The following is a 10,605-nucleotide window of genomic DNA, read 5'->3' on the forward strand; positions in this document are numbered from 1 at the left end:
GATGAAGCAACTTCAACCGTCTATTGCCTTGCAAATATCCCTGTGTTGAAAACACAGAGCCCTTTGCTCAGTCATATCTGTTTCCAGGCAGGCCTGTATCCTATCCGACGCTCTGACAGCTCATGGTATGTAAATCACACAGAACTGGGACTGACATTAGTTTTAGCCAGTTAAACCGCTCAAATGTGTTTAAATAACTAAACCTATAGTCTAGTATGGGTGGTATTTATGTTCCTGTGTGGTGAATCTGCCGTACGACGGGTGGTGAAAGCAGGAAATGTAAGTAGTGCGTGTTCATGATTTGACTACATTTAGTTCACTGTGGCGATGACGACCCGCTCTGGTTGAGCCAATGAGGCTTTGATTGAGGCAACAGGTAGTTAATGTGTAACAGAGGAGAGGTGCAACCTTCAGCAGACATTTGTTCAGCTCTCATTGTGTGACTCATGCAGTCACATGAAGCACAGGCCTCTACGTTTGTTTATTATACCAACAGCACTGGATAACTGGACTTTGTGGAGGATTTAGTTTTTGTGTATGAAGCTGAGTTGTTTTGTCGGTTGCTGCAATGGTGAGTGTTGTTTTTTTATATTGAAGTTTAGCCAAGTTTCCATCTTAAATATTTCCCTTTTCATCTTGATATCATTAGAAATGACTCTGTCGAGGTTTGTTTGACATGCTTTGTGAAGCTGGTTTACTTAGTAACTACAGAGCTTGAGGTTTTCATGTGACATTCACACAGGCCTGAATAAACCGATTCACAACTGATAGCGCTGTTTCCTGTTAACGCCATGCAGGAAGTGAGGTTTGGCCTTTAAAAAAACAGTGATCACACGGGGGTTGTTGTTCTGCTGCTACATTTGCCTGGCAGAGTCTCAATGGTTGTAAATTTTTGGTGTGGAGATTGTCACTGACGGCAGTTAAAATCTTTCACAGGCTGACACAAGCTCTCAGTCACCGACCTCCGGCTCGTCGGCCAAGCTTGACCAAGTGCAAGGTCAGGTCAATGAGGTCAAAGTGATTCTGAAAGACAACATCAACAAAGTGCTGGAGAGGGGCGACAGACTAGACGATCTGATCGGGAAGACTGACGACCTGCAGGCGTCAGTGAGTATCTGATCATGTTGGTACAGGTCGAGCTCGCTGTCCTTTGGTTTATGTGTCACAATGATTCCTCATATACGCCTCCTTCAAACCACAAAGCTGTTAGAGACGTGTGTTTTACGGTGGTGGAGTTCAGAGTATTTCCATTTTCTGCAACTTTACACTTATAGTCTTTAGAGGGAAATATTGTACTTCTTACTCCACTATATTGACAGCTACAGTGTTTGTATAAAATACACAGTTTTGTTGATAATACATCCGTAATTTTTCTTTAGTTGAATGCAGGGGTTTACTTAAAATTGAGTATTTTCACATTGTTGTTTTGTACTTTTACTTAACTGAACTATCTAAATATTTTCTCCACAACGAATTAAACACAATGTACAGCTGAGACTGATGAGTGTATTTTTACTGCTAATTTTTGAACTTTGAGTGAGATTTTGAACCCTGGAAGTACTTCTACACTATTGTATTTGTAGTTTAACATAAAAGCGCACTCCGCTGATTTAGCACTGCAGTTGTATAATATTGTTGGACACACGCTGGACAGTTTAAAACAATGATGCTCAAAATTAGTGCATCAGAAGCAGATTTATTATCTTTTATTCCACACATTTTGAGATACCGCTACCTTAATATACGATTGAAGTAGTACTGTACTACACAACAGACTATGATGTGTAATATTTAAGTACTACTTCTTCCATCACCAGTGTTTCATTAGTTTTCTGTTATTTCTCTTTTTAGGCTGACTCGTTCCAAAGAACATCCACACGGGTCGCCAGGAAATACTGGTGGAAAAACATTAAACTGATGATTATAATTGGCATAGTTGTGCTGATCATTGTCATCCTCATCATCCTCTTTGCCACAAAGGTTATTTAAATCCTATCTTTAACCAGCTCGGGACTGAAAGCAATGAAGGTGGTGGATAAAGCTCAAGTAGAGACAACATTCATTGAGCGTTTAATTTCTCAAGAGTGATCATTTCAGATCAAAAAGAGAGATATGTCATATTTCAAGATTAAAATGTGTATGTAAATGATTTCTTAACATCTGAAAGCTTGTTGATTAGTTTTCTCCGCAACATCTTGTGTTGTGGAGATAAAATTCAGAGCAGCAGTTTAAATTTGGCTGAAATCCTCCTTTAACACTCCAAGTCACTAACGTGACGTTGAACCACTCTATTCATATTTCACACAGGATCACAAAGCCTAATAAGTGTTTATTATTTTTATTTGTCACTTTTCTTTATGTCCAATACACTGTGTATATATAATGTACGTTTATGACTGTCAAACTCTGTAATAACATATGTATTATAAGACTGATGACTATGATAAAGAGGATAAATTGTGACCACACATTTTGTTATCTTTGCTGCCACAGTACTTGTAAATATATGTGTGATCTGTTCCAGCCAATCTAACGTTTCAGTTACGGAATAAATCGAACAATTCACAAAAAGCATTTGAGAAACATTAAATACATAAAAAAACAAGGAGGGATGAGGAAGTGCTAAAGCTTTGCAGCAAATCTAAATAAATGCAAAACATCAAAACCCAAAACTTTTAAGATACAACAAATACTCTGGTAAATATAGAGGAAACGAACTGTAGGTCAGTGTTCTTCGTTTACTTTCTTACAATCAGCTAAGTGATCTTTGCTGGATACCACCATCTCTTTGGCCAATGCTCCACCAGCGCACTGCAGACTTTTCATCACTCTGAAACCTATGGAAAACAAACAAAAACAAATCAGCTATAGACGAACAAAAACAAATAAAATCACAATAAAATAGGAATCCCCTGTGTTTATAATGTCCAATGTAAAAGAAAAAACAAACTGAGAACAATTATTTTAACAATTTACAGTTAAAAAAAAGTTAGTCCATAAGCTAGAAATCCTGAAGTGCGATAAATTGAAGAAGTCAAAGCCAAAATATTAAATGGAAGAAACCTTCGACTGGTCAAAAATACACATTAAAGAAAGCATTACATGCAAATTTCTGGAAATGTAGTGACACTTTGATTCTTCTTGTTTTACAAAAGGTTATAAGAGGAAAATTTGTTACAGGAAAATTAACAAAAAAGAGGAGTCTTTTCCATCGCTGTCAGTAACACAAAACAGAACAATACATGTACACAAAGTAAAGCACTTTATCCCCCAACACAGTAGAGTCCAAATACGAACCAGGTTTTAGCTCATGGACTACTGGCTACAAGAGCTAAATAAAGAAACAAGCATTTTAGATAAAGATTAGGAGTGCATATATTAACAATAGGAACTGGAAAGTCCAGAGAATGCTGTACGTATCCTTTGAAAAGCAAATAGTTATTTTTTCATATTTATAATCATTACTTGTGGGGGAGTAAGGGCCTGTAAAAAATGACAATTACATGTGTATATTTTAAGTTTTACATTACAAACAGTTGCAAAGAAATTAAAATGGAAAGAAAGATGACAAAGCTGGACGTGTCCCATATTGTTTAGTTTAGAAATGCTGATACAGGATGTTGTAAGACCATACCAAATGGCAGCATTCGAGAGCGTATGCTTCTCGTACCCGGTCCGCATTGAGCGGGCCCTGAGAGTATCTGGGAGTCAGCTCATGGCCTGCAAGGAAGCTCCGCTGGCAGGTACAAACAAGGTATGTCAGAGTTAGGAGACAACATACTTCCTTTTCTGTTTCCTTGCACATCCTTAACTTTGGCATCCATTTACTGTAGTAGCAGTACTTTACCTGTTAACTTTACAGTTTAAAAAAAAAAAAAAGAAAAAAAAGAAGGTGCAAAAGAGGCAGCAGAAGGCCGGCTGTTAAAATAATCGCCACAACACTGTAGCCTCTATGTTACCACTACTGTAAAGCACTTGAGGGTGCTGAGAAAAAGAAATTTATAAGAGAAATTATTCATAATGTTACCAAACAACAAAGTAAATTTAACTACTTTAAGTTTAAAGTAAGTAGTGTATTTTTGTTGTTACATACCTACTTGAAGATGAGGGTTTCCTCCATTAATACGGCTTGTAACTGTTGGTGTGACCACCACGCCGTGGCGACTTGCCGTATCCACCAGATTGATCTACACATGTTGTACAAAATGAGGCATTTTATAATTTCACAAGTAAATGGAAAATAAATGGAAAAGTTCGACAAGAAACTTACAAGAACTTTACTCACTGTCGTAGTCACCATATCCATAATAGTTGTTGTAACCAGTGTAATCATAGCCACCGTATCCTCCATATCCTTGATTACTGTAACCATAATTGCCATAATTTCCATAGCCTTGATTCCAATAGTTGCCGTAACCCTGGTTCCAGTTTTGATTTGGACCTGCAATTAAACAGAATTTAAATGCAACTTTCCATCATACAAGCTCACATGACTGTTCCACTCCACTCAAAATTCAAATTTAAACTTTTACCTGCATCAAACTTGTTTACCGGAGGCTCTTAGCTCTTGGATTAAAAACTCTGATAAAATTTCATATTAGAGGAAATTACGACAATTTGATAAAACAGTAGCGACAGCGTTCAGCAGTAGTAACTTTGCTCTTGTCAGATTCCCATTTGCTCACATGCTGCATGTAAAGCACATTGCTGGATATTAATTTATTCATCCATGTGGTTGGCAGGGATCAAAATGTAAAATACAAGAGGGAAGAAATCTGGTTTGTTTTGTCTATGGGAATTTACTGTTTAACAAGAATTCAAAAGAGGAAATTGATGTTCCTCTTTTGAATTCTTGTTCTTTTATTTTTCTTTAGATGTAACGCACTGCATGAAACCATGAATGAATTCTCCACTCACCACCGCCTCTTCCTCGAGACCTGGATAAGTATCCGCCTCTGCCTCCCCAGTACTGCTGCTGCTGGTACTGTTCCTTAGACATCGCCACCTTTATTTCACACTAAAAGCAACCCAAGGAACATAATCTTTTCCCATAGAGATCATGTATTGTGTATTAATCACAATAATAATACATCAAATGAATTACCAGGGAATTAAGTTTTATCTGAGAGAAAAAAGAGCCTGTACCTTGCTTAGTCCGATGTTGTGGTACTTTTTCTCCATGATCTTCTTCACTGGTTCCTCCTCTTTGAACGTGATGAAGCAGAAACCTCTCCTTTTGTTTGTTTTGTTCTCCATGGGAAGTTCAATTGAATCCACCTGTTTATATTTTCAACAGATGTATAAAATACAGTTTAGTAGTCTAAATGAAAATCACAAATTGACTGTGTCTATAAAAAGGGAAATGGGAAGTTAATTTTTGATTCACTTTCACGTTGATGCATGTGGTTACAAGTCAGTAACCCTACATAGACAGACAGATCCATTTACAAAAATCATAAAATTATAAAATATGATTCTCATGAGCCACAGCAATAACTAAAAACTAAATCTGCAAATGTAAAAAGACACAAACCTCTCCAAAGGCACCAAAGTACTCTCTGACTTTCTCTTCAGGGGTGTCTGGAGAGAGACCGCCAACAAAGATCTTCTTCACAGGCTCCTTGCTCTTCATGGCCTTGGCTTTTTTGGGGTCAATGACCTTTCCATTGAGTTTATGTTCCTTCTGTGAGGCGACCTTCATAACGAAATAATCAAATAACAAAAATATCATGTACAAAAATCATTTTCTAAGAGTTAATTTACAACTTCTCATATGTGATGGTTTCTATTAAGGACACTGAGCCCAATGCAAAGGATGTTTGCTTGTTGTTAGCCTGATATTACAAATGCATTATCTTTTTGTGTCACATCATTCCAGGACTGCAAATGACTGTTTTAATTTTCAATTTATCTGCTGCTTAATTAATTCATAAATCATTGGATTGTTTTTTTAAATTGCCAATTTGCAAATTAGTATCTCTGTTTATTGTTTACTCTATGAAATGTTAAAAAATCTAGTTAAGAGATGGTTTTTCATGTTGGTGGAATATTTAGATGATTTATTCCCTATTTGACAGCCACATTTAACATTATAAGTGGTATTGTTCACATTGCATTATATAAAGTGCTGTGCAAACTCTTTAGGCACTTCAGATTGTCTAGTAATCTTATCAGGGAAGCATGTGTGGTGCCAAATTAATTCTGCAGCATGATGTGCACAGACATACAGCCAGTTATAAAATAACTATCTTTTGTGATGATCTGGTCTCTGTAGAGCCCTGACCAGCATTTTTGAAAGCATCCTAACTTTACTATTAGTGCCACAAACTTTTGCACAGGACTGTACAAAAACACCAGCAGGACTATACCTTATCTACACTTTCAGGTTCTTTGAAGAGCACAAAGCCAAAACCTCTTGAACGTCCAGTCATGGGGTCCAGTTTTAATGTGCAGTCTACAACCTCCCCAAACTTGGAGAAGTAATCTTTCAAATCCTTCTTAGTCGTGTCCCAGCTGAGCCCTCCTACAAACATCTTCCTGTGGACACAACAAACATTTCACGATCGATAACAAACTGTCTGTAGAACAGGGCTGGGAGAGCAGCACCGATTTGTTATGTTTGTATACGTTACCAGACAGCTGTGGTATTTTCATAGTATATGGTAAAACGTGTTTAATTGCGGAGACTAATTTCTGCTGTAAGATGGGTCTAACTAATGTCACCGTACCCTTCATCCTCTTCGTTTTTACTGGCGTCAATTCTGGATCCCTCGGCCTCGCCCCCCATCAGGCCACAGTCCCCGGCCGTTGACATCGGGTCGTCACTGTTCGCCTCTCCGTCCTCCTCCATTCTCATCATGGTCGTGTCGTCGCTGAATTCATAATCATCCGACATGTTTTGGCTGTGTAATTGACCAATTTATAACTAGACAGCTCCGAAAATGCAGCTACGTCGAAATTGTCGTTGGAGCTAAGTTTGCGAGCTGATGATAGCTATTAGCTAAGCTAGCTAATATTTTGATATCATATATCGTTAGCTAAAAATATTAGCTAATTAGAGCAAGCTTTCGGGTTTGTCTAAATGAATCAGATTACAATGTCTGTATAAATTTAGGCCAAATATGATTTAATAAGACAAAGATAGTTTCAGTTGCAACAAATTGAAAGGTGTATCTTTTTAGAGTCGTTTTGTTTTCATCGTAGCCTGGTTCTTCTTCTTCGGCTGTTGACATTTCCGGCAGAATAGACTTAGCGAGGGCGTGTTGCTGCCCCCCACAGGTAATTTATCGAACTGCACTGACTGAATTAAATCCCAAAGTAGAGTCCAGTGCAATTGTTTCCCCAATCTTCTCCAGTCCTCAATGGATTACTAAACAGGCCTGCTCTTTCTTTCTACGCTCAGAAAGAGGCACAAAACTATAAAGAAATAAAAATTACCAAAGAGACCCAAACATCTACAAGAGATGCAAAATGAGATGCAAAAAAAATGCAAAACAACCACAACCAGATGCAAAAGACTACAGACAGATGCAAAACGACCTGGAAGAGATGAAAAAAAAAAACTATTACATTTCCCATTTAATATTTATTTCAGCACTCTTACCATGCACCTTCCATCTCCTCGAATGCAACTTTTCCTTCTGGCTTGACTTGTACATAATAGTCATATGTCCATGTGTATTTACAAACATAATTTCAGCCCTCACAGTGTCCCACTGTGGAATAATAGTGTTAGATTAAGTAAAAGAAAATCTATATTTATCGAACACCACAGTTTGTGCTTTTCTAATTTGGCTTATGTACTTACCAATTTAAATGACGATGAAAAAACCTGCAGTGAAAGTGTTGTTCATCTTTGAATACTTATACTTTTTCGACCGTAGCCACTGTCCACTACCTCCTGCAGCAAACAGCAGACAAACACGGTCACGGTGCACTTCTCAGCATGAAACAGGCTGATGTTAAATCTTATGTGACAGAGCATCTTATCTTATCTCCACACTTATCTTTATTTCTGTACTCCACGTGTGACCTCAAAACAGTTTCCAACACTTTACGGCAGCCTTCCGTAATTCCAAAGATCCTCTATCACATAGCAAACACAGGGAAGTCTGGTACACCCACGGATGTACTGTAAATGTGTGGTTCACTGAGGCCATCGTGTTTTTAGTCGTCCGTATTTAAATCCGAAATGGCGCCAACGCTCCCCAATCACCGCAAGAGGGCAGTGTGTAACAGTGCAGCGCTCCCCTCCGCTCGGTGTCTTCCCCGTCCCCTTCCTGCGCAACCGTCTGTTACAGGTGTTTGTTTGTCCTCCACCATGCTTGTATTATTTCAACCTGATGTGCCTTATAATTGGCCGACATCCATGTTCCCTGCACCACAGTTTACTTTTCTAATCCTGTTATTCATATGACTCGGCCCGAGACTGGGCAGAGAAATCCGGTGTTGTGACGAGTTTTGCCGCTTTGTCTCATGGGCACACAGGAAAGGAAAGAGTGAACCAGCAAACATGAAGTCCAGCTGCAGGTGACACAAAATCCATAAAGGAAGATTCAAAATTCATAAGCTGCAGCTAAAAGCCTTGAACTGCAGCAAGAAGTGAAGGAAAAAGTCCAACAGCAGCTGTGTACAACATAGACTACTAATAAATAATAATCACAACATTCATAAACATACAGTTCATTCATTTGAAAGCAATTTTAACTAAATAAACAGCTTAAATGTCACATGTTATTCCCGTGCCCAGGGACAGTAAAGTCTGTATTATCTGTCTTAAAGCTAGAAATCAGAGAATCCCCAAATCCTCCAAAGACAACACAAGGGCACTGACTTTGTTCTGTGTCAACAGTTGTGTAATCCATTAAAATATCATTAAATGTAATAAGGGATAAATGAAAATGTTGAATGCACTTTTTAATTGAACCCCCTACATTAAGAGCTAATGAGTGCAAATGATGAACTAATACAGTAGAAAAACAGACTCTGGAAGTATAAACTTGCAAATGTCATATTCTAAAAAAGTCAAAGGCTAGTTTTCATCAGTCAGTTTACTGAGGTTATATAGCTGAAATTACTTTGAGCCACTGTGAGAAATGTGTTGCCTCACTAACCCTATAATCTACAGTAGCTGTGTAGTTTACCTCCTAACATTTTAAAGCCTCACAGCATCAGAGCCCCATTCATTGTTATAGAGCAAACCGGGATAACATAGCACATTTTAAGGTTCTCCCTTTGGTTTCTTACTTTAGAGGAGAGTGCAGCACCTTCACAAATATTCACCAGTTTGTTTTTGGGCACAGGAATAACAAATGTGAATTCTTAAAAAGGGTTGGATTCTCCTTTAAATGCACAATCCATGATTATGATATAGTTTCTCCATCCTCAAAGCATCTGGAAAAATAAGTCATGTCCCCTGAAAATCAACTTAAGTTGGGGCTAAGCCCTGAATGTTAACAATGTCTGGCTCTGCCCCTGGTTTGAAGGATTCAAAATATAGTCTGTAATAATCGGTGGTTGTAGATGTATTGTGATATTTTATTCAAGTAAAAATAACAATAAATCAGTTTAAAAATATTCCCGCAATTTTGCTTAATTATAAGTACAGAATAAGCAACATTTACTTAAAATATCAAATTATTGGATTTTTAATACTGATACATCAACATGGAAGTTTATTGTTGTAGTCAAATTAATTTTTGATTGGGTAGTTTTACTGATAATCACATTTTATAAGCAGATCATACTGAAGTAATAGAAAATGTACAAATATTCTTCTGTACAAGAATGTAAGTACAGTAGAACAAACAAACTGTTACTAGTTAGTACTCACCAGTGGTAAAACACTTAGCTCACTTTTTAGTCATTTTCTTTATATCATTAATGCATTTATGCAAGAACCATTGTCCTTTCATTCCCTTTTAATCATGCTCACACATGCATGTGTTTGTATGGGATACTGACCAGGTCGGCTGGGATACTTGGATATTTCCACTTTATTCTCATAATCATACTTCACTACATTTCAGCGGCAAATATTGCACTTTTTGCTCCACAAATTCTAATTTGACATTTATACTTGCTTTGCTAATTAAAACTGTACATACAAAATCATCGGTGAGCATACAAGACGACTCATTACAAATTAAATGACCCAACAGTAGATAGGAGTTCAAATTAGCTTCACCTTAACACAATATAATAAATGATATACTGAGTGGCCATTCTTTTACATAAGTACTTTTACCTTTGATACTGTAAATACATTCTGCTGATTATACTTCATGTACTTTTACTTAGGTAAAATTTAGACTGTGACATCTACCTGAGCATTTTACACTGTGGTATTTCTACTTTGTGAAGAATATGAAGGTCTGAATGCTTCTTCTGCCACTGATCTCCACCCTTTATTCTTTGACTTTACACTCTATTTTGTGCCTATTGAGAACCTTTTATAAATATAGTTCAATAATATAGAACTTTAACAATCCCATGTGGATTTCATTTGGGGTTTTTTTAATTGGGTTTCCATAAAAGATAGCTCTGATTTTTCTGTATGCTAAGTTGAGTAGCTCAAAAAGTTCAATTATTAAAAGTTTGAGTCGT

The 10,605-nt window shown here is 37.3% G+C and overlaps 2 protein-coding genes across 16 annotated transcripts; one reads left to right on the forward strand and one right to left on the reverse strand.

The window, feature by feature from the left end:
* si:ch73-234b20.5 (uncharacterized protein LOC449923 homolog) lies at nt 1-2,463 on the forward strand. Of its 2 annotated transcripts, none has more exons than XM_056403758.1 (3): nt 1-125; nt 937-1,107; nt 1,852-2,463. In XM_056403758.1, exons 1-3 carry the CDS (start codon nt 123-125, stop codon nt 1,987-1,989), a joined length of 312 nt encoding a protein of 103 aa, XP_056259733.1. In that variant the 5' UTR covers nt 1-122; the 3' UTR covers nt 1,990-2,463. The 2 variants fall into 2 exon arrangements, with proteins under 2 accessions (XP_056259733.1, XP_056259732.1); XM_056403757.1 differs by lacking the exon at nt 1-125 and adding an exon at nt 405-571.
* On the reverse strand, nt 2,323-7,236 carry hnrnpd (heterogeneous nuclear ribonucleoprotein D). 14 transcript variants are annotated; one of them, XR_008830299.1, is made up of 9 exons: nt 6,729-7,236; nt 6,369-6,537; nt 5,534-5,695; nt 5,146-5,277; nt 4,918-5,017; nt 4,283-4,441; nt 4,098-4,190; nt 3,635-3,736; nt 2,323-2,837 (listed from the first exon to the last, which is right to left on the reverse strand). XR_008830299.1 is itself a non-coding variant. In XM_056403756.1 (8 exons), exons 1-7 carry the CDS (start codon nt 6,893-6,895, stop codon nt 4,120-4,122), a joined length of 954 nt encoding a protein of 317 aa, XP_056259731.1. In that variant the 5' UTR covers nt 6,896-7,236; the 3' UTR covers nt 2,323-2,837; nt 4,098-4,119. The 14 variants fall into 14 exon arrangements, 8 of the variants coding, with proteins under 8 accessions (XP_056259731.1, XP_056259730.1, XP_056259727.1 ...); XR_008830298.1 differs by having other exon boundaries at nt 4,094-4,190; XR_008830303.1 differs by lacking the exon at nt 3,635-3,736 and having other exon boundaries at nt 4,098-4,187; nt 4,271-4,441.
* Between the last annotated feature and the right edge of the window lie 3,369 nt (nt 7,237-10,605).

This window comes from Seriola aureovittata, chromosome 18 (genome assembly GCF_021018895.1).
Source record: "Seriola aureovittata isolate HTS-2021-v1 ecotype China chromosome 18, ASM2101889v1, whole genome shotgun sequence".
Classification (NCBI taxonomy): domain Eukaryota; kingdom Metazoa; phylum Chordata; class Actinopteri; order Carangiformes; family Carangidae; genus Seriola; species Seriola aureovittata.

What these genes read in the sequence shown, in the direction of transcription:
- si:ch73-234b20.5 (XM_056403758.1), top strand. An exon ending in CTGACGACCTGCAGGCGTCA is followed by an intron (nt 1,108 to 1,851) that starts GTGAGTATCTGA and finishes TTCTCTTTTTAG; the next exon opens with GCTGACTCGTTCCAAAGAAC.
- hnrnpd (XM_056403751.1), bottom strand. Translation starts at nt 6,895, where the DNA reads ATGTCGGATGATTATGAATTCAGCGACGACACGACCATGATGAGAATG. An exon ending in AACCTGAAAGTGTAGATAAG is followed by an intron (nt 5,696 to 6,368) that starts GTATAGTCCTGC and finishes TTCGTTATGAAG; the next exon opens with GTCGCCTCACAGAAGGAACA. An exon ending in ACTTTGGTGCCTTTGGAGAG is followed by an intron (nt 5,278 to 5,533) that starts GTTTGTGTCTTT and finishes AAATATAAACAG; the next exon opens with GTGGATTCAATTGAACTTCC.